This window comes from Cavia porcellus, unplaced genomic scaffold (genome assembly GCF_034190915.1).
Source record: "Cavia porcellus strain 051 isolate PalLab524CR breed Dunkin Hartley unplaced genomic scaffold, mCavPor4.1 scaffold_2, whole genome shotgun sequence".
In the NCBI taxonomy this organism is placed as follows: Eukaryota; Metazoa; Chordata; class Mammalia; order Rodentia; family Caviidae; genus Cavia; species Cavia porcellus.
The window spans coordinates 23,279,528-23,303,824 of NW_026947485.1; the positions used below are offsets into that span (position 1 = coordinate 23,279,528).

At 36.6% G+C, this 24,297-nt stretch overlaps 1 protein-coding gene across 2 annotated transcripts in view; it reads right to left on the bottom strand.

The window, feature by feature from the left end:
• Positions 1 to 18,444: 18,444 nt before the first annotated feature.
• Positions 18,445 to 24,297, bottom strand: part of Macc1 (MET transcriptional regulator MACC1) — a 62,018-nt gene continuing 56,165 nt past the window's right edge. For both annotated transcript variants that reach the window (XM_063239213.1, XM_063239215.1), the window contains exon 6: positions 18,445 to 21,618. In XM_063239213.1, coding sequence (XP_063095283.1) covers positions 21,406 to 21,618 — 213 coding nt within the window. In that variant the 3' untranslated portion in view covers positions 18,445 to 21,405. The remainder of the gene's footprint in view (positions 21,619 to 24,297) is intronic.

The window sequence follows — 24,297 nt, forward strand, 5'->3', positions numbered from 1 at the left end:
GTTTTAGTAGTCTTAGTCTTAGTGAGTGATGGAGGTGGTACACCCCTGTTGAGACAATGGTTTATTAATACAGGAAATGTCAAAACATAGTATCAATAACCTCAAGCTCCATTTCCCTTAGGGAAATATGTAAATTTGTAATTTTAATCTTCTTCAGATGTTTTAGCCACACTTTTGACGTGTTCTCATTTCTTTTTTTTTTTTTTTTACTGGGGATTGAACTCATGACTTCACGCTTCCCAGAACTATCCCTGTCTGACTACCTATAATATATCTACCTAACTTAACTGTCTATAATAAAGTTACTCTCCTCCTTTAAAGGGTGTTAGGTATTGTGTCCCAGCAGCAAAACAGTTTACTAATACATTTATCATTTTATCACCAGTAGTTAATGGCACAGATAAGACTCCCAATCTGTATTACTAAATGATGAATGAATGAATGAATGAATGAATGAATGAATGAATGAACAAAGGAGGTAGAAAAGGCAGATCTGGGCTCAAGTATAGCAGACTTGCATAAAAAGAAGAATGTTCAAAATTGGAATGAATTGTCTTGTGGGGGTGAGTAGTTTTAGTGTCTAGCATAGAAATAAAATCTAGGTGATAAACAGGTGAGTTTCTTTAACTATAAGATTTTCTGACTTTATACTGACTTCTGATGGAGGGAGGAAATTAGGACATGGCAATGCTGGATGGGGAAGTAGCTATGACCTGTTAATTACAAATTCCTAGGAAGCCCTGGCTGTGGACTTCTTGGGAAAATTCCAGCAGGTTTCCCATAGAATGGCCTAGATCTGACGCCCCCTTGAGGAGAGGGTGACACAAAGTGATGTCCACACTGAGGTTTTGCCACTGTGTTTATCTTGCACCGTGGCCCACCCTCAGGCTGCTGGGTATACTTCTTTTTCTACTTCTACTGGGACTAGACTTGCACTGCAGAGCCTATTTCTTTCCCTACCTTTATAAAACTTGCTACCATTTGCACTTGTCTTGACCAATCCTTTGCTGAGGAAAAAAAATAGAAACAACTTCCAGAAGGAGACTCCAGCACCCTAAAACAAGTAACTTGATAAATTGTTTAATATTTCATGGGTCAGTATCAATATACTAAGCATGAATGTGACTGACATTCACACAAATTGCTTCATTAGTAAGATAATCTATTTTGAGAATCACAGTATTGATTCAGGGGTCTCTAAAAAAAGAAGCATAGGTGCATTACTTCAATCAGTACCTGCTGTCAAAGAGAGGGTAAAATGACAATAGCAAGATTCAAAGTCATTATTCTAATAAACTCTTTCAATAAAGCACTTTAAACAATGAAGTATGCTTTGTGTGAAAATTTTCTTTAATGAAATTATCAAAAATCTATTGTTTTACAGATTTTTATTTAAAAACTACTCCAGCTGTAAACTGATTGGAACAACTACCCTATGCAGTCAGTCTCACACAACATTTAATCTTAAATAATCCTTTCACAGATATACTCTTGTATTTTCTAGTTTTCTTGAGTACAGTGTTTTGGAGGTACATATTGACCTTTGGTGCTCTGAGAAATTTTTCCAATTATCTTATGTTTAGAAAGTATTTTTCTTCTATCCTCAATCACTGAAATGTTTGGTATTTTTCTAAAGAGAGAACCAACTCTGTCAAAGTCATATCTTCAGTTGGTCCTGAGTGGACCGTTTTCAAAGTCTTTTCTATGTCAAGAACTCAATGGCAAAATTAGTTCTACTTGAGCATTGTTTAGTTAGGGTTACAGTTATTTTAAGACTCTTTTAAACACTGGAATGTTTTGGAAACACAGTCCCTTTTATTAATGTAAGAGCCCTGCCTGTAAACTTGGGTTCATTCTGTTGAGTCAGTACTTACTGATAGCTTCCTGAATTGACCCACAGCTTTAAATGCTGCTTTCCAAGTGTCCTTTGCCCTAAAGAATCAAGGAGTGCATTAATGTAGCTGTTACTGTAATATTTAATAAAGAACCTTGCGTAGGGTTTTAGAGACTGTCCATTTGCAGGTGAGTCCTGCTCCTAAATAATACAGAAGTTATTAATGTACCAATAAGGATGGAGAAGGCAGGAAAGCTGGTTGATGGTGTTTACTGTGCATTCCCAAAATCTAGGAACATAAAATGTAAGTAGTCCAGAAAGAAAAAAAGACTTTAGGTCTGCCATTCCTAAGTGCAACAGTTGAAATTAACTGCCAGAGAAGCCTTTGGCCTAATTAAATGTAAATACACAAAAGATCAATTTATAGTTAACACAGACATGTCTGTTGATATACCAGAAAACCACAACAGTAGCAAAAGGAATGAGAGGCAGCAATGACAACAGACGCTCCCACTTTGATGTTTCATGTGTTTTATAAACACTTTAATATAAGCAGAGCGTTGAACCAAGGCCTGCATATATGAAAATTTGACTACATCGATCAAATATCTGGACTTCTGTTTTCATGCTTAGTTTCTTCACTACATGGAAAATATCCACAAATGGGAAGATGATTTTTAAGCACATCTCATAGCCTGCATTATGTTTTAGACATGATAGATCTGTAATGAAATTGTTTTCTCACAATGTTTTACACATTGTGCTACAAAACATTAGGTTTTTGCCTGTTTTGCTGCTGAGGAAATAAAGGAAGAAGAAAATGAGAAAAATGAAGGGAAAGAGGAATAGGGCAAATAAAAGCAGAAAATAAGGAGACTCACAATGTCTGGATTGTTATCATTGAACCAATTACTTATCACTGCTCGTGCAGATGCCAGGCTTGGCATAAATGAACATTCCATAAAAACTAACTGATGGGCTGGCAGGTAACTGTAAAACATATATTAGGTCACTGTTGGGATCAAGATAATCCTGAAAAAGATTTTCAAAGACCTTTCACAGACATGGAAAATGTGTTTCACTGGTTCTCCATTGTTTAAAATTTATTGTGTTGACAAATGTTCCTAATGCTGGTTTTCACAAGCTAAAATATCTATCTACTTTGATAGTCTATTAGATATGTAATCACAAACTATTTTTATTGCCTTATCTCTTCTTTGATTAACTTAATATTTCAGTGGTTCTGTGGTCAGAGAAACCGATCATTGAGTAACAAACTCATATATCCTTGCGAGGACTGCTTGCATCAGAGGGGTAAGAGCATTATTAGCTGAAATCCTCAGTCACCAGTTTTATTTTTAGCATGTGTCTCTATTTTTGTACCCTATAATTAATTTAATTCTTGTCTATTCTGGTTCTTTTTTTTTTTTTTTTCAAGAACTGCATGTCCCTTTCCTTTAGTAGGTTTATTATGGTGGGCATTTGAGCTACAGTCCAAAATTCTTGATAAGGATTTAAAGTATCATCCTTTACTTTTAACAGTGGCTTTTAGTGTCTTGTTCTTAGGAGTAGCCAATTAGTTTCTGTGTCTGATACTTTTTTTCTGGTTTTAGCACTGAAAATTCCATGTCTTAGGAAGCCCTCAATCTTGGGCAAACCAGGAAAGGTTATTTACTCTAATTATACATAAAAGCCATAAAAATGGCACGAGAGACTTTAACACTCTCTTTCAAACTGCAGTTCTCTGATGGATGTTATTTAAGCCTCTCTTCTCAAATCCCTGTTTAGCACAATCTACTTGGGTTTCTCAGGAGTCTTTATGTCCATCCTCCATACCCTTCAAGAACAATCTTTCAAGTGCTCTGCCAAAGGTGTTTTAAGGGTGATCTAAGCCTTCTATTGTTCTGCTTTGCTCAACAGGGACATTTGCTTCCTAGGCACCTCACTGTTCCTTCATAAAACAAAGTCAAAGAGTTCCAAATTCATGTTGTAGTTACTATCCATGACATTCAGTCTGCTAGCATGTGACTTTGTATTTCTCCATCTGTCAAAAGATCACCCCTTTCCTCAGGTGGTACCATAAAAGCACAGTCATGAAAAGCTACCTGTGACTATGCATCATTTACACCAATATTGCTTATTATTAACTTTAATAAGCAAAGTTTGTGCGTCATGCTTGAGGTTAATGGACACTGTAGCGACACAGCTCAAGTTATCTGGCCTGGTGAATTTTCTGAAACTTTGAAAAATCCCAGGATTCTGGAGAATCATATACTTCTCAGACATCTAGAATTTTCTGGTGAAAAAGAGAAGAGGGTCAAAATTTTAGTAGATTTACTGCACGGTTCTTTAGAAAGTATTTGGCCAGGCCAGCATGGTGACCTACATCCTAGCCCTCCCAGACACTGAGGCTGAGCAGGGTCCAGCTGCCTTTTCAAGCAAATGAGAGGAAAGAGGCACAGCAAAACAGGAAAGCCCTGGCTCAGCCCTCAAACTGAAGAAAAAGAAAAGAAAATGGAGATCAAACATTTGACCAAAATAGTTAAAGATGGTTAATTGATTTCAGTAGCTACAAAAATAAAAATTTACCGCATCATTTTTGTTATGAGTTGAATTGTTTCCCTGTCCCAAATTGCTGTGTTAAAGTACTAACCCTCAATGTCTAAACATGTGAGCATATTTAGAGAGAGGATCTTTCCAGAAGAAATTAATTTCATTAACAAATTAAGTTAAAATGAAATCACTAATCCAATGACTGGAGTCCTTTGAAAAGAGATTAGGGATATGTGACATGCGTGGAGAGAAAGCTACGTAAGGACATAGGGAGAAGACAGCCATGGGAAGTGAAAGAAAAAGGCCAGTGACAAATCCTTCCCTCATCGTGCTCAGTGGGAACAAAATCTGCCAAAACCTTGATCTTATTTCTAGCCTCCAGAGCTCTGTGAAAATAAATGTCTGCTGTTTAAGCCACCCAATCTGTAGTACTTGTTATGGCAGCCTTAGCAAAGTAATGCAATTTTCTAGTAAATAAACACAAGATTTACTAACTGGTCAGAATAGACCTCTCATTAAAGATAGATTTTTAATCTTGCTTTAGGCAGGAACCCAGGGATTCATTACTTGGAGTCCAGCTCTAACACTGGATCTAAATATGCAGTAGCTTCTTAGCAATCAAAGCAGAAACAAATATAAAGTTCTCTAAGATGGGAAAAAAAGACTATAGAGACTTTTTCTTTCTAAACTTGATAGTTTCAGAAATAATATCAAGGCCCATCTTCCTAGTAAGCAGCCATGGTTCAAGTGAGCTGTGGCGAGCCTGGAAGAGAACCAGTCTGCATCTCTCATCAGTACCACTGTGTGGCCTGAGAATCAAATATGTCCCCACCATTAGCAACTAGGAACCAGAGGTCTGAGCATCTCCTGGGAGGTTGACCATATGCGATATAGCAAATATGGGGGATTTCCTTCTATCATCTCTTTGAAGGCAAGTATTGTTTTCACTGTTATGCTTTGTTCTGATTAATAGTTTTTCTCTATCCAATATTCCATTTTGGTAGATTTTACAATGTTCTGTTTTTAGTTAGATTTTGTTAGACCCGATTGAATGGACAACTATTGTGAAGACAATGAGATATACTATGGTATCTATTGCTGTTATCCCGGGATCCCGGGATCCTGCTGTGAAGTTCTGTACCAATTTCACTGCACTGTCTCAATCAGTTTTGTTCTGGCTTGTTCTGTTGTATTTTACTACTTTCAAAATTTAAAAAATTAAAAAGAAATAATATCAGATGTTTCCTGTTCTTCTTATCAATAACTTTACTAATCTATTATTTCACAAACCACTCAGTCATGAAAACAACATAATATTGCCTTCTGAAGAACATTCTACATGCAGAGCAGATTATGAGCATAATCAAATAGATATTAAATAGGAAATATATAAGAAAAAATTATTATGGACTCCTACAAGTAAAAGAGTAAGTTACATGGTATGTAAACTATACTTTTACAAAGTTGTTATACAGTAGGAAAAAAAGACGTCTTTTTCTTTCATATCTCTTTCATTTTGCCTGTTTTTCTACAATGTTTTGGAATCATCTAATTCACTGTGTTACTGCTCTTCTACTTTCTCCTTTGGCAGCATTCAGGGTTATTATTTCTTCAAAATAAGACATAAAGATCTCCAGTGAAAAGTCAGATCATTGAGAAAATATATATGCAACTGACCTTGAATCTGATCTCCTACTTTTTCATCCCCCAAAACCCTGAAAGTTGTTTTCATTTCTAGGTCATGACTCAGATTCTACCCTTTCTATTTCCTGAAACAGGCAATCTGGGAACTCCTCCACCCTCTTCTCCCCATCAGCTTCTTTCTAGCAGCAAGAACTGCTTGAGTACACAATATAACAGATCTCTCTCTGGCCCTCTGGGGCTCGGTGCACCTGTAGCTTCCAGGAAGTTGTAAATGGTTATCTCATGTCAGCAGCAATTTACAAATCAGTATGCAGAGGACAGATATGGAATTGCTTGTGGAAGTCCATTCATTTAGCATTTGACTTAGTGCAGATGTTTATAGAAGCAGGCCCATTGCCCAGGCTCCTCAAACAATCTGAATTGTACTTGACAAGGGAAAGAAAAAGATTCTGGTCCAGGAAATGATTCTGAGGTTAATCTTATATACATTTTTAGTGGAAAACTTCTGCTGGACTTCTCACTACACCTCTTCTGGGAATATACTCCAATTTCACTTGGTGACCAACAACCTCTGAACTCTGGGACCTGGTGACCTGCACTGGGTGCCGAGTTATTAACAGGTAGCAAACAAAGGGCCACTGATGACAGCTGTCCATGATTGGTTGAGGGATAGAGTCTCAGCCTAAACTGCCCAATCAGAGCAATTCTATTCATGGGGCTATCAGAAAGTACTTTCTCTTTTAGTCTGGGTTGAATCAAAAAGTACTACTAGGAGCAATGAGAGTTTATTACACAGATTAAACCAACCCTGACTCTTTTGTGGATGCTAGTAGTTCTCAGGTCTGCTCTCTTGTCCAGCTCTGGTGCTGAGCCAGAACTCAGAGGGCAGATTGAAGGAAAGAAAAAATGGACAGAAACTTTTGAAAATCATAGACAGGTGAAACCTGCATTTGTCAAACAGTGCAGCCCTGAGCTGTCAAGCTCCTCCTTGAATCCAGCGCCACTTTTGTGAGTAGCTGCAGAGCAGAGAGCTCACTAAAGAGCTTATGTCTGGCCAGGATTTGGAGACAGGTAGGATCCCAGGGAAACTGCAACTGTAGACCACTAAATTGCTCCTGTCCGGTAATCTAGGTCACTGCAGCTGCAACAGGGCCTGACCTCCAATCACTTTCCAATGACAGAAATGACTTGCTAATCTTGTATGTATTTCTCTTGCGGCCAGTTCTGACCAGTAGAAGGGAACTGCAAAACACTATCTAGTATGGCCAGGTTGACACATCACCAGACCCAAGCACCCTGGAACAGAGGAGTAAGTACATGTGAGGATGGGGGTCTTGCACTCAGCTTGTCATCAGAAGGGAGAATACAGAGCCTCTGGCCCCACTGAGAGCAGCCCAAGGATGAAACTAATGTAATCTAAAATCTGAGAAGAGAAGAAATAAATCAAAACCCAAACACATATTTGGTTACACTCTTTTAATCTCTGAATCCTGGAACGCCTGATACGACCCCTGGAGTTTTCAATTGTGAGAGACTATAAATTCTTTATGCTTGAGCTGATTCAAAATAAGTTTTCTGACAACAGCTCCTGGAAGACTGCAGTACGATAATTCTAATTTGGGGTTGCTGTCTTTGCTCTAGCTGACATTCCTTAGCAGTTGAGAAAAAGTCCTAAGTATTATTAAATCTAACCTGGGGGAAATAAACAGTTAATTTTGATCTTATTATTGATCATAAATAAAAAAGTGATCAAAAACTGAAAAAAGGGAAAGATTAAAAAGTAGAAAAACATGTCTAAAAAGAACCTCTTTTCATAAGAACATGATGAAACTGTTCCCTGAATCCCTTTCATGCTTTCTTTCCCTCATGATGTAAAGGGACTTAATAGGGCACTTTTTTCCCCATAGAATGCATTCTTTGCCATGTTAAGAAGGGTTTCTATGACTAATTTTATTGTATCATTTAACTTAATATATGTAAGGTTAACTTCACACCAAACTTACCAAGCCTAAATTCTGTTTTAAAGACTGAGTTTGGTAAGAACCAGTTGAAGTAAAACAAGTAATTCTATGTAATTGATATTTGATTTTCACTTACTAATCTTAATTATGACTACATAAATGTCCAAAAACATGCCAAGGGTTTAATAGTGGACTTAAGTGTTAGGAACATTTAAAATCTGCTTTCAGGTAGAAAAAGGGAAAGAAGCAATGGCAAAGGATGAGGCCTGGTATATTAATGTCAAAGTCAGATTGTTCATTTTATCACTGTTTCTCAGGCACAATCTCTTTTGATGTAGAATTGCTCATTAGAAAGGGGTCATCTGGCTACTGTACAATTGGTTGGTAATTCTAAAATGAAAGAGGCATATAGATACTTACATGTACTGATTGACGGATTGACTGAAATATTTTTTCAATGAGGAAAAATAAGTCCAGTTTAATAAATGAAAAATGAGTAAAAATAAGGTTTTGCTCAAGGTTAGCTTATGGAAGTGCACCATTATACACATTTTTACAAAATTATCTTAATGTATTGAATATATATCTCAAATTTGGTTAAACCACTTTTACTTGAATAGATTTACACTTTAAATGATACACAGATATCTTATTTAGTTTATAATTAAAGTTACTTTAAGCTTATTAACATAACAAAATTCTTATAATTTAAGTGCTAATATTATATGAAGTGATTTTTAGTTCCCTATGTATAAGTAGTCACTCTTTTGTGTGCTTTGGACAAGTAAACATGCATGCAAGAAACCATGCTGCTTTATTCTGAAGGAACTCTTTAGATTATCTGACCTAGCATGATAATGATATTTTTAATCTCTGGGTTATATGTTTTATTTCACTCACTCTATATAGGGGAAAACTTCATATAGAAATTGAGAGAAGAGAATTAGGTATATCTATATAAAATCTATTTTAATTAGAAAAACTTCCAGTGATGTAATTTGTCATTATTTTCTTTTTATATTATCTCAGATATTCCTTAGGCATTAAGAAATTGCCAAACATACCATTTAACAGAGGAGTGCCCCAGCCAGCCTCACTGATCCCAAAGGATCCAAATCCCACCCAGCCCAGCAACCCAGCACTATCCATAGAGGGAATATCCTAGCCAGCTGTACCAGTCCTGGAGGAACTGAGCCCCACCCAGCCCAGCCCAGAACCCCAGCGCCATCCACTGGGAGAGTGCCCTAGTCAGCCATGTGGGACCTAGAGGTTCTAAGCTCTACCCAGCCCAGTGCAAGGCACCAGTGTTATACTTCATGGGCGTGCTCTGGCTAGTCATGTGGGTCCCAGTGGATCCAAGCCCTAACCAGCACAGCATCCTGTGCAATCCATCAGGGGAGTGCCTGGCCAGCTGCGTGGGTCTTAGAGGACCAGAGCATTGCCCAACACAGTGCAAAGCCCCAGCAACATCCATTGGAGGAGTGCCACAGCAAACCTTATAGATCTTAGAGGAGACGAGCCCAGCACAGCACTCAGGAGCCATCCATCGAGTGCCTCAGGGAGAAATATGGATCTGGAAGAGCCCTGCCCAGAGATTCTCTGCCACTGAGTGGAGTACCAGTGAGCTGAACGAGGACAGCAGCTCTGATCATCATTTTTCTGTCACACCAGGAACCTTGGATCAGAGGAACTGAGGTGCCTGGCCTACCCACTTATACTGCAGAACAGTCAGCAAGCATGAGAAGCATCTATAATCAGCTCATCTGGAGGGACCCAAGAAAATGACAAAATGAAAAATCAAAATGCAGTATCAGACATCCAACCAATGACAACAAACCCAGGAGACATTGACATAGAAGAAACTGGAAATTGTACAACTGAAATAAATACTTGAGTAAAGAAATAAATCCACGAGGCTATAAAGGAAATTAGGTCAAAAATAATCTCTCAAGTAAAAAAAGAAATGACAAACTTTATGAAAGAAAAGCTGACCATATCTAAAGAAGACATATACTAAAAAAAAGATGAACATAAGAAAATGATGGAAACTTTGAATGAACAATATAGAAAAGAATTAGAATCCATAAAACAGACTCAAAGAGATATTCATAAAATTAAAAATTTTATTGAAAGCTGGCAAAACTGCTTGAGTGAAGCTGAAGATAAAATCTCAGACCTTGAAGACATGATGAAAACTAGTGATCATGAGAGAAAAGATCTCTTAAAAATAAGGAACCAGGAAATAACAATTCAACAGTCAGAAGATGATAAAAAAACAATGTAATAATGATGTGTCAACAAAAAGCAGGAGTCACTACAAATGACATAAAAAGACTATTTGCAGAAGAAATAGCTGAAAAATTTCCAACCATAGAAGAAGAATCTGACATACAGATAAGTGAAGCATATAGAACTCCAAATAAATCCACACCCAGCCATATAAGATCCCAGATATCAGCACAAAAACAGAATACCAAAAGCTTTCAGAGAAAAGAAACAGTTCCTCTATGAGGAAAGCCCATCAACATCATGGCAGACTTCTCAGCACAAATCACCAAGTCAAAAAGAGCTTAGGGTAAAGTATTTCAAGTCATGAAAGAAAAGAAGTTCCAACCGAGATTGATGTACCCTGCAAAACTATCTTTCAAAATTGATAGAAAAATAAGATGCACAGAGCAACTTAAGAAATTCATGACCAATAACACAACATTACAAAGAGTACTGAAAGATACTCTAAAAAGAGATAAAGATAACCACAACTCCAAGAACAACTACTGAAAGAAACTACCAAGTAAGGCAAGCACTTAAACAGAGAAAAAATGGAGAACCAACAACAGGAAGATAACATGACAGATAAGTCAATATGTATCAGTTAAAACTATCAATGCAAATGTCTCACTTAACCAATCAGAAGAAACAGACCAGCAGAGGGGATGAGGAAACAAAATCCAACAATACACTTCATATAAAAACACATTTATCTCAAAGAGAAATTGATAGACTGAAACTCAAAGTATGCAAAACAATACTCCATGCTACAGGCGCCCAGAAAAAAGCATGGATAACTATTCTATTTGCAGATAATGTGAACATCAAACCAAGAATGATCAAAAGGGATAAAAGTCATTACATATTTGTTAGGGGAAAACTTCAAGAGGAAAAGATAACAGTCATAAATATCTATTTAGCAAATATGGGAGCAACCAACTGTATCAGACAAATATTAATAAGCATGAAAAGTAAAATAAGCAATAAAACAATTATGAGACACCTCAACACTTCATTGTCAAAAACAGATAGGTCAACTAGACCAAAACTCAACCAACAAATAAGAGAACTGAACCAAACTTGTGAAAAAATGGACTTAGTAGATGTGTGGAGTGTTCCACTCAACAAGATCAGAATACACATTCTTATCAACTGCACATCAATCATTTCCCACAATAGACTATATACTAGCCCACACAACATACTTAATTAAATGAAAAAGGATTGAAATTATCCCATGCAATTATATGAACTTGGTGCTAAAAAATTAGAAATTAATGACAAAATAAACTACAAAAACTCCATAAACATATGGAAATTAAATAACACTCTCCTAAATGATCAGTGGATTACAGAAGAAATTAAAGATGAAATTATGCATTATCTACAATTGAATAAAAACACACATACAACTTATTGGAACCTGTGGGAAAAAATGAAAACAGTTCTCAGAGGAAATGTTATAGTAGTGAATTCTCACATAAAGAAAATGGAACAAACACAAATAAACAATCTAATATTGTACCTCACATTTCTAGAAAAACAAGAGCAAATTAAGCCCAAAGCTCAAAAAAGGGAAGAAATTATAAAGATTAGAGAAGAAATTAATGCAATTGAGACTAAGAAAACAATACACAGAATTAATGAATCAAAGAATTGGTTCTTTGAAAGAATAAATAAAATTGATAAACTCTTAGCAAATATTATCAAAAAGAAGAAAAAAGAAACTCAATCCATGCAATAAGAAATGAAAGGGATGAAATCACTACAGATCCTGTGAATCATCAGAAGAGTTATATCTATTTTGAAAAATCTATACTCTTATACAGTAGAAAACACAGAAGAAATGCACAGATTCCTGGAAATGTATGAATTACCCAAACTGGATCAAGAAGAAATAAAAATCTTAAATAACCCAATATAAGTTAATGAAATAAAAACTTAATTAAAAACTTACCAATAAAAAAGCCCAGGACCTGATAGATTCACAGCTGAATTCTACAAAATATTTAGAGAAGATTTAACACCAATATTTGTCAAAATCTTTAATGAGCTGGGAAGATGGCAGAACAGTAAGCAGCAAACTAAAAAGCCTCTCTGAGAGAAACAGCCCAGATGCTAGAATATAGCATTCTGGAGAAGGGAGAGCAGTAAAGACATAGGTCCCCTTCACCAAGGAAGAAACTAAAGTGAGAATTGAAGCCCACAGATAGAATATTAAAAGAGAAAAACTTGAACAGAAGAAGGCAGTAGCTGGCGGTACTCTCACCAGAGCTGGTCCCACTGTGCCAGAAGCACTGCTGGAACCCAGAGATGCACCAGCACAGTGAAGCTGGTGGCTGGTAGCCTGAAGGCCTTGGTGAGGAGATGTAAGGGCAGAAGGGAGCAGTGAACGAGAGAACTGCACTGGCTGGCACAGCAAACTACCCAGGTTCCCGCTGCTTCGACTCCCCGGAGCTGAGGTCATGTTGGGGTGCACTGAGGTCAGGGATCAATGAGACCAACAGAAAGCGGAGCCAGTAGGGGACCTGCATTGACCTGTGGTGAGTGTTGGGAATAAAACCTTTCCACGGGAAATGGAACAACATCTTAGAACCAGGCAGGACTGGCAGAAACAAGGTACTGCAGAGACTTCAGTCAGTTGTTCCCTTGCCAGATGGGATTGGCCAGATGTGCTTGGCCTGGGTCACACCCCTGGCTAGGAACCAGTAGAGTGTCCCAGACCAACTCCCTACATGCTGCTCATACCAAGGTGCAGTGAAGGCCTTGGCGGGCTGGCTGACCCAGAGGGGAGGCGCCAGCATACACTGTCCCTGTTTGCACCTCAATAGCACACTGGAGTAGGCAGGGTCACCTAGAAAGAAGAACCAAAATCAACAACAACAACAACAACAAAAAAGGGGCCTTCTTTACATGCCTGTATGGAAGAAATAAAAAATATGAGAAGAGGAAACAATAAGAAAAAGGCCCCAGTCCCCAACCCTGAGAACACTGATCCAGGAAAGGTAAATACAAAAGAGATTGAGGACAGCAAACATGCAATATCAAACACAGCGTTAGTGGACATAAAGAAATACCTTCAAGACCTCATAGATGAGTTCAAAAGAGAAACATTTAACCAAGTAAAGCAAGATATAAATAGATTAATAAAAGAAATGCTAAATACCTCTCAAAAGACACGGATGGAAGAATGGAAGAACACAAAGGAGAGAACCATTCGATAAAGAATATAAGAAAACATAGAATACATGAAGCAGATTCAAAGAGATTACCAGGAAATTAAAAACTCCATTGAAATCTGGCAAAACTGCTTGAAAGAAACTAAGAATAGATTATCCAAACCAGAGGACAGGTTTGCAATGTGGGATTATGAAAGGAAAAACATTTTAAAAATAACAAGGAAACAAGGAGTAACAATACAAAGGTTAGAAGATGACAAGAGGATCTATAACTTGAGAATAAAGAATGTGAATGAAGAAGCAGGGGTACAAACAAAGGAACTACAAAGACTATTCACAGAAATAATTAAGGCAAACCTCCCAAACATAGGAAAAGGAAATGATATTCAGATGTATGAGGCATATCCAGCCACCTACAACCAAAACAGAGTCACACCCAGGCATATAATAATCAAGATCCCAGAAATTCAATAAAAGAACAGAATATTAAAAGGTGTTAGAGATAAGAAACAGATCACCTATGAAGAAAGGCTCATCAGAATTACAGCAGTTTTCTCGACACACACCATCAAGTGAAGAAGAACTTGGAGTGAAATATTCCAAGCTCCAAAAGAAAATAACCTCCAACCCAGATTGATATACCCTGGAAAACTGTCTCTAGAAGTTAATGGAGAAACAAGATGCTTCCAAGACAAAGAGGAACTGGGGAAATTTGGGACCACAAATCCAACTCTAAAGAGAATACCGCAGGGCATTCTAGAGAGAGAGAAAAGGACTAGGATTCCAGGAACAGTGGCAGAGAGGCCTCAATGAATGGAGCAGAAAACAGAATGAAGAAGATAAGCAGACAACTGACGGCAAACAAAGAGCACAACAGAAATGAGGCAGAGAAGGTTGGTTATAATCTCTAATATAGATGGCCTTGATACACTAAATTAAAAAAGAAGAGAATCACAGGTAGAGTAGATCAGGTAGGGTCCACTGAGATGCTCTTTATAGGAAATATAGTTAACCTGAAAAAGGGTATATGGACTGAAAATCAAATATGGGAAAATAATGCTCTATGGGACAGGGAGCCAGAGAGTAATAGGGGCATCTAGACCAGTCTTTGTGGATAAGTTGGAAAGACAGGCTTTAATAGGTAAAGGAATATAATTAGAGATCAAGTCCAGGAGGGAGAAGTTTTGAAACCACTTAGGTAAAAACCAGGCTGTCCCCCCCTCAATTTAAAACTGAGGGTCTATATGAGACTCAAAAATAAACAGTGTGCCCTGGGAAAGTGAAAGGGGAGGAATGGTCTTTAAAAAGACGGCAGAAGATATCGTTAATAGTGTATCAAGAATTAAAACCCATATTACTCACATTACTCTGCTTAGATAGATTTTATTCTGTCCCAGTTTGTCCACTTGCAAAGGGCACAGACAGCTATTCAAAAAACGCCAGGATATGGTACAGTAATCATTTTTAATTTCCTATTAACTTAATTTGGAGCCCTGTATGACTTATACTGGTTTATCATGACTGATCTTAACTAAATCTGGTTTGATTGCTGTTTTGTACTTACAAATTTTACTCAAAATTGAAATGATTGATAGTATCCAGTCAGAGAGTTTAGGCAATTACACTGAAGATGACAAGTCTCACTACGATACCCATTTTGGCTTGATTACTACCTGTTTTTGAAGTTTTATACTACATATAAAATTGTGTTTTTATTAATACTCTTATGTACTGATATATATTCAATTATCCTATGTCTGTTGATATAGCCAACTCTATTGAAGATAACAATAGACAACACAGTAACCACGGTAGAACCCCTTGTACAGTGGCCTTATATGTCTTTTTCATTTCATGTGTTTATAGGAATGTGTTTTGTTTTGTCTTGCTTTGTTTTGTTCCTCCCTCTAATATAGAAAGGATAGAAATATATGTTAAGACTCATGCATGCATAGAACCTATAAACAGTTTATGAGAACTGATCTTATGGCACAAGATGAAATGAACAAATACTTTGAAGAAAAAGAGACACTAAAGTACCCAGTGCTGATCCAGGAGTGTCATAATGTGAAACCCAGAAAAACTGTTATTCTTTGCTCAGAGTGATTTTAGCCTGCTTGGGTTTTGTTCAATCTCAATATAAATGAAGATATGGATAACTGCATCTATAAGTGTATAGGATTGATAACCATATTACAAGTTTTTGTCAAACAGAACTGTGTGCAGTCTTGCTGTTTGAATCCCCACCTTATATGCTCCACTTTTGTATCTTGAATAACTATTTGTAAGAGGACAATATGTAAATATCAAAAAAAATCTTTAATGAAGTTGAAAGGGAAGAAATTCTCTGTACCTCAATCCTGTATGCAAGTCTTACCCTGATACCAAAACCAGAGGAAGATCCAACCAAAAAACAGATCTACAGGGTAACCCCCCTAATTAATAGAGTAAAAAATTCTCTATAAAGTACTAGCAAACAATGTAGCAAATCATCAAAAAGATTATACACCATAACCAACTTAAAATCATCTCAGAAATGCATGAATGGCTCAATGCACACAAATCAATGTATCATATCAAAAAGACAGAAATCACATGATAATCTCAAAAAAGACAGAAAAAGATTTTGATAAAATCCAACACTTGTTCATGTAAAAACCCTAGAGAAAATCCTATTAGATAGTCTTTACCTTAATCTGATAAAACCGTTTATGATAAACCAATTGGCAGCATCACACTAAATGGACAAAAACTGAAAACTTTGCTCTAAAATCAGAAATAAGACAAAGATTTTCACTATCACCACTCCTATTCAATACAGTTATGGAAACATTAGCCAGAGCAAATAGACAAGAGAGATATTAAAAGGAATAAGGATACGAAAAGAAAAAGCTATCATCATTTGCAGATGATATGATTGTCTATATAGAAGAGCACAAAAACTCCATCAACAGAATTCTAGACTTAATAAGCAAATTTAGCAGTGTATCTGCGTACAAAACAACTCTCTAAAGTCAATAGCATTCCTGTACACAAACAAGAAACTCGATGAGAGAGAAATTAGGGAAATCACACCTTTCAAAATAACATCTGAAAAATGAAATACTTACAAATCAATCTAACAAAGGAAGTAAAAGATTTATACTTTGAAAATTACATAACTTTGGAAAAAGAAGCTGAAGAGGAATTCAGAAAATGAGAAGATACTCCTTGCTCATGGATAGGAAGAAAAACATAGTGAAAATAGCCATACTCCCAAAACTATTACACAGATTTAATGCAATACCAATCAAAATACCATTAACATACCTCACAGATCTAGAAAAAAATCCTAAAATTCATCTGCAACCATAAAAGAACCATGAGACCCAAAGGCAATCCTGGGCGGCAAAGGTGAGGCAGAAAGCATCACAATTCCTGATCTAAAATTGTACTACAAAGCTGCTATAACAAAATCAGAATAGTGCTGCAAATAATCAGACCTGAGGATCAGTGGAACAGAATAAGGGATACAGACACAGCTACAAACACTCTCAGCCGTTGAATCATTGACAAAGGGACCAAACACGTTCACTGGAAGAAAGACAGCCTTGTTAATAAGTGGTCCTGGGAAAACTGGATTTCCACACGTCAAAGACTTAAACTAGGTGCAGCCATATCTCCATGTACTAAAGTTAAAGTGGATCAAAGGTCTAAGTATTAAGACAGAAACACTAGACCTGCTGGAAGACAAGTAGGTAGAAATCTCGAGGACATAGCCGTAGGCAGAGAGTTCATAAGCAAAAACCAAACTGTACGGGAAATACTTTGAAGAGTCAACAAATGATACCTCACTTTTTAAAAGTTTTTGCATATCCAAAGAAATTGCCAACTGAGTGAAAGGAAAGCCTACAGATTGGGAAAAGATTTTTGCAAACTGTCACTGTAACAAAGGACTTTTATCTAGAACATATAAGGAATCGGAAAAAACATCTCATAAAGTCCCAGTCCAACAATGGGCATCTGAGATAAATACACAATTCTCAGATGAAAAAATAAAAATGACAAACAAATATGAAAAAAATTTCAAAATCACCGGTCATTAAAGAAATGCAAATTAAAACAACACTGAGATACCCTCTCACTCCAGACAGAACAGCTAACATTAATAAATCAAAGAATAGAATAACAAATTCTGGAGGGGCTGTAGGGAAAGAAAACCTTGTATATTGTTGGTAGGACTGTATACTGGTAAAATCACTGTGGAATCAGTGTGGAGATTTCTCAAAAACTTGGATTAGAGTTACTATTAGACCTAGCTATTCCATTTCTACTTTCCCAGAATTGAAAGCCTCAAACCAGAGTGAAATATGTGCACCCATATTTATAGCTGTGCAATTAGGATAGCTATATTTTTGAAACAACCCAAATGCTTATCAACTGAGGAACAGTAAAAATATGTGGTATTTTTATATAATGGAATACTATTCAGCTGTGAAAAAGGATCAACTCGTGATTTTAAAGGTAAATGGATGCAACAAGAAACCATTCTCATAAGTGAAATAAATCAGACTTATATGTATAAACACCATATTGTCTTGCTAGTATAAGCAACTGAAAGTAAATAAGATCCAAAAGTCACAATAGACATGATGAAAGGAAAAGAAACTGCTCAAAGGGAAATCATATTGTTTGAGCAATTTTACAACTGAATGACTATTTCACAAATGACAATATGCAATATAGTAACCATTGTTAAATTCCTGTCATCTTGTTTTGAAATCCCGTATCACTATACTTGCTGTTGTTGCTTGGCTTTTGTTATTGTTTGTTTACTTGATTGTTTTTTATTTTTCTGCATTTTTTCACTTTAAAATGAAATGAAAATCTCTCTTAAAGTATCACCATATGAAAATTTAAAATTTTAAAGGTCACAATTATGGTATTGTATAATTTATATTTTCTCTATTGTATGTTCATATAACAAAACTGCTTACTAGTAATAACATTTTCCAACCCAGTTCCATCCATTAATTTAGCACTTTATTTCTTCCAGAAACTTAATTATCTCCACATTCAAAGTTCATATAAGTATTTCCCACAACACAGAATATGAATGTGTGCTGTATCCATTATTGGTAGGAACCATCAGTGACACGGAGCCAAATGAATCTTATTGCTTCATATGAAGACTTTCACTTAAAGACATAGTGGATTTGTGATTCATAGAGAAAAAAAGTCACATTGCAAGCTAGAGACTCTACTAAAACCTTATTCTAATTCATGAATTATTACATGAAAATCCTGAGGAACTGAAAGAGTTGCCTAAGCTTTTCCCATTTTTGAAATGTTTAAAGCAGTTTTGATTAGTAGCTGTTGACACTTTTATGGATGTGTAGGATAGGCTACAAGGAATTAATTTCATTGTCTTTCTGTCAAGTACAGGTGACTTACGATTACTAAAGTTAATCTTTTCTGATTATGAAAATCTACTCTAGTAGGAAAAATGCAAAATTCAGAAAAGTAGACACAATTTATAAAAACATTAGAATAAATGCATAAGAACAGAATGTTTGGACATGAGTTTACAATTCCCCTGGGAGGATTTGTTCTAATACTATAAAATATCTTTGTGTGTATAAATATTTAAACCATTCTTTCATACTCAAATTACAGAGATCGTGTTTTTTTTATTTTTTAAAACTCTTCTTAAATTAATTTCCTAACCACAACTTCAAAACACAGGTGTAAGCTGAAACGATTTGCTTAACCCTACTATACTGATCACCTATCGAGATCTCTGTCTTCTCAGCTCTTGCAACCTGGGGAAACCCAGGTATTATTTCCTTACTATGCCTTCCCAAAATTGTCCCACTGCCTGACAGGTGAAGAGATTCTAAGAATCTTCTAAAGAAGGCAAATCACCTCAGCAAAGGAGTGTGTCCTGAGCTTACAAGCTGTTTTCTTTTTTCCTTCTCCCTGAATTTATTTTCAATTAAAATAAATTCTGTCCTTGAATATGTGTACATAACTCCTTGGTAAGGTTGTACTGTCCTGTCATTGGATATCAATATTGAAAGCCTTAAAGATTGTGCTTAAAATCTAATTCAAATTACCTTTGCGAGCATACCAAAAACCCCAGGTGGTGGTGCTAAAAACCGTAAGGAGAGTCTGCTTTTACTTTTTCAGCCAAATGGACATGTTTTATTCAAGATGCTGAAATAAAGCCTTTATTCAGTGTATCCACATTAGCTTGAGGGTCGGTTTTATTTTCCTGAATGTGAGGAGTCTTGGTGGTCCTAACGTGTCTGCTGCCCCCTGCTTTCACACCTCCACTGCCCTTTACCTGTTCACCAGTACGCCTCCATCCCTTCACCCTGGCTCCCTTCACTGCTGAGCTGTAAGGTGCCAGGAGCTCCAGCACCCTCTGAACACCAGGGGCTGCGTGATGCCCCTTCAGCACCTAAATTTTCTTCACAGGGTGAACTTATGCCCTGCCTTTCAGAGAATGGCACCTGTAGATACGCTGTCTCTCAGCATCAGAGCCCTCCATTGGAGCTTTCACCACAGATGGCATTTTACATCCGATGGAGTCACTTTTTACTGTCTGTCTCTATCATGGAGCAGTACTGAAGTCAGGGATCATTTTTCCCTTTATAACCTCAAGACCTTATATGCCTACTACAAACAAGGCACACACGTTTTGTCAACTTAGTAACAACAGATGAATGGCAGTCTAAACACATAAACACTGCCAGGCCACCGGAAGACGGAACATATCAGTAAGTACAGGTCATCCTTTCGTGAACTCTGTGACCCATTAGTACTTACAGCAGCTCAAATTCTTCTTTTTTTTTTATCTGTACCAGGGATCAAACTCATGACCACACACTTGCAAGGCAAGTGCTTATGCCACTGAGCTAAATCCCCAGGCCCCAAATTCTTGTTTATCTGTTTTCTAAGAGCCTAGTAAAATATTCTGGGGCACACACACACGCACACACACACACACACACACACACATATGAACACACACAAAGATAACAGTACTTTTAGGGTTAAAACTGCTGTCCCAACGAGGGACAAATCAAGTTTTTGTTTTTAATAACCCATTTTATTAAAAGTTCTTGAGAGCTAGACTACTTTGCATTGTGATTCTGCAGAAAAAGACTGAGTTAGGCAGAGTTAGATAGAGCCAAGACCCTGCAGGAAGCTGGTGAAAACATCAGGTCCACGCATTTGGACGACAGATTTCTGACATTTTATCTCATTTACCTTCTGGCAGTCTTCCAAGAGATGGTAAAACAAAAGAAAAAACTTTAAAATGTAATAGCTATCAGTGTAGGCTATCAATATGCATTTTATTTTTATTTTCTATTCTAATTTGTATAAATTTTTAAAAATAGAAGCATATTTTTAATCAGAAACCCTACTTTGCCCTGGCGTGGGCATCCTCTTCATTTCTTGGTTTTTCCAAATGTGATGTGGGAAATCATGCTGGCAAACACCACTCAGGAAGAAGAGACCAGTTACGGGAAGTGTGTAGCCCTGAGGGTCTCTAGTTCCGCTCCTCCTCTCCTGGTAAAATTCCATGTGATCCAGCACTTACTTTAACCAGGTGTCTGCATGGTGAACTTGCTCTCACATGAGTTTTTTAATTTGAGAAAACGGAAAGTATCTTTCAAAGAGAGGGAAGGCCTTTTATTCCCTCAACAAACCAACCTAGTGTTCGCCTTTGAAATTTTTATGCACACACACTCGAGTGTTCTGTTGTAAACCCAATGCTGAGTATAAGGATAAGCTTTGCTTTCACTAGGTAAAAAAATGGCTTTTAAACATAAAGAATATAAGTATAATACCTTTTTATTTCTCTGTCTCTCTCTCTCTCTCTCTCTCTGTCTGTCTCTCTTTCTCTCACACACACCAAAGACATACACACTATTTTTTTTCCCACCATTCCTCTTAACCCCAATAACACTCTACATTTTTATTCTTCCTCAGAGTTAGAGAACGCTGTTCCTCTCAAAACTTCCAAACAGTTTACTAATAGTAAAACTCCAGTTAAGTCTCTCCACTGTTTGGTCACCGGATTCTTCATTCTGTCCAAAGCTGATTGAAGGTCTTGTAACACATCTCTGTAGCTGTTTCCATACTGAGTGCTCCAAGTATAGAGAAAATCATAGGCAGGCTTCCACATTATCTATAAAGAAAAAAGAAATTAGACTGGAGCAATATGAAAGTAGAGTGCAGAGGAAGACAGATGTTGAACAAAAAGATTTAAAAGTCTCTGTAGATATAAAAGAAAATGAAATGTTCATTATATGTGAATTTATTTAATGTGGTTGAGAAGATTTATTTTATTTTATTTTATTTTATTTTGGAACCGGGGATCGAACTCATGACCTAGCAACTTGCCCGGCAGGCACTTATATCGCTGAGCTAAATCCCCACCCAAGAAGACATATAACACGTGTAAGTTTCTTGTTATACTTCTGTGTCTCTAAAACTAAAGATTTTAAAATAACAACTGCTAATATGGCCTGCATTGATTTATTCAACATCTGCACATTGCTCTTTGGATCAAAGCAAATATAAAATACTTGCATAGTATATTGACAATAACAAATGTTATTAAGATAAACTTTTAAGTCTCTGAAATATTTTTAAGAATAAAATAACTTTTTAAATATAATATGTATTTGTGGTAATTTTATGCTACTGCACATCATAATAAAGATCTATAAAGTATATTTCATACTTGTAATTCATTTTATTTAAGCAAGTACATAAACCAGGAAAAATATATCTTGATAATCAAGTCAAAATAAAAGCAATACATATATCTAATTCAGAAATTAAGGTTATATTTTATAACCTAAAAAAGATCAATATTAAATGTTTTTTCACTTTGTTTTCCCCAAGCACCTACCCATACCAATGACGTCACTGTTTCCATAGTAATAAATGTACGTCAGAGGAGAACTTCACACACCAGAGTGTATGTAATGGTAACCACGGCAACAGGCTCAGAGAGAATAGAGACAAAGCCAGACCAAATAAGAAAAGTGGAAAATACACATGCATGCACACACACATGCATACACGCACACGCAGAGTTTAAAATGAATTTTCTCTAAGAAAATAACAAAATTAACCATGTACTTATAATTGGAATATTTGGAATATAAACTTTATTGCTTACTATTTTCTGGGGCTCACTAAAGTAATTCAAGTGTGATTCAGTAATTTGCATAATGTAGCAAGACAAACTTTGAACTAAACAATACGAAGTATTGTCCTCTTATTGTAAAAACTAGATTAACAGTATTATCACATGAAATAGTGCCATAGGATATAATTTGTCACTGGCCTTCAATATCACCATATAGAAGACAATTAAAGTGAAACAGCTGAAGACCTAAATATGAGATTCCATTATGCCTTTGAACCACATAAAAGGCTCAAAGGATGAGCTGATGCTATTTGCCCCAAACTGTAAGCCTGAGGAATTATAATACCCATACCCTCACCTCTCCTGACAAAGCTCAATTCTGCAAAGAACAAAAGATAGCTATTAAAGTTGTATCGCTTTAAGATACATGATACAGCAAGATAAATCATCTGAGTTTTGTTTACAAGCTCTGCCTTCATTGACCATATTTATAAATGATTATATATGCCACCACAGAGAGAATCTATATGGGATGTCTCTCGTGTATTTTTCCACAGATTGACATTGAAAACAAATCCCACAAAGTACGGGCTATCACTAGTAGCTAAGCTGTAAAAGATAAATTCAGACATAGTAAAAACTTTTATTCAGAGGCAGTCTTGACTGTCACTGCTCAGATGCCAAGAAGAGCTAAATAGATTATTCTGTAGTGGATTTATCCTAACCGTAAAAGCACTGTGACTTACATTATACATTGAATTCATTCAAAAGTCCCTGATGCTCAACTAGCTGGAACATCATTTTTCAATTTGCCAAGTATTGTTCAAAATAATGGTATTTACAGTTAATGGCTTCTAAGACAGTTCAAAGTCCTTATTGATTGAACAACAAGAAATGTATTTAGAAATGTGGGAGAGCATTTCAGTAACAAGGTGATGGCAGAGATTAGCATAAAATATCACAGAAAACAGGTGTCTCTTAAGAATTGCAAATGGGTAATTTTAGGATTGTTCACTGCTCTGCAGATTCAGTACCTTTATAGTCAGAAGCAGTCAAAATGGCCTCACTGACTTTCCTAGGTGAAAAGCTCTGTGCCACATACATCCTGACACAGCACTGTGACTATGTATAGAAAAGCCCCAAGGCACACTTAATCATAAAGCAGCTTCCTGGTGATTCTGGGGGCAGGAAATATATCCAAGCGATGCATAAATTAGAAGCTACAGATTCTGGCGCGTTCCAGTGACACATCTTTTCATACACACACACAGTTATGCACATTGCTACACAACCCCATCACATTGGCCGATTTGTACTGATAGCAGAACAGTCAGCCAGCTCTTGCAGTCAGAGAAATACGATAGATTCCTGAGTCTCAGACCCTAAGAAAAATTTCCAAGAGTATAAAGAGATTTCCTAGGAGTCCTTTGGATTAGTTGGAAATGCAAGAGCTATTTCCCTATGCTCATTTGAGGTTTCCTGGAGTCTAAAACACAATCTGGCTAGAAATGGGTAGATTAGCTGTGGGATGAAAGGAGTATTTGGAAGGTGTGTAATTTTAAAAATCTGAGCATATTTGTGATGGTTTATGTCTAGTCCCCCCAAAGCCTCCTGAACTCACAGATGAGGCTTTTGAAAGGTGAGCAGATTATTCAAGTACTATAGCTGAACATGATGTTAGGAGGTTGGGTCTGGTCAGAAGACGCA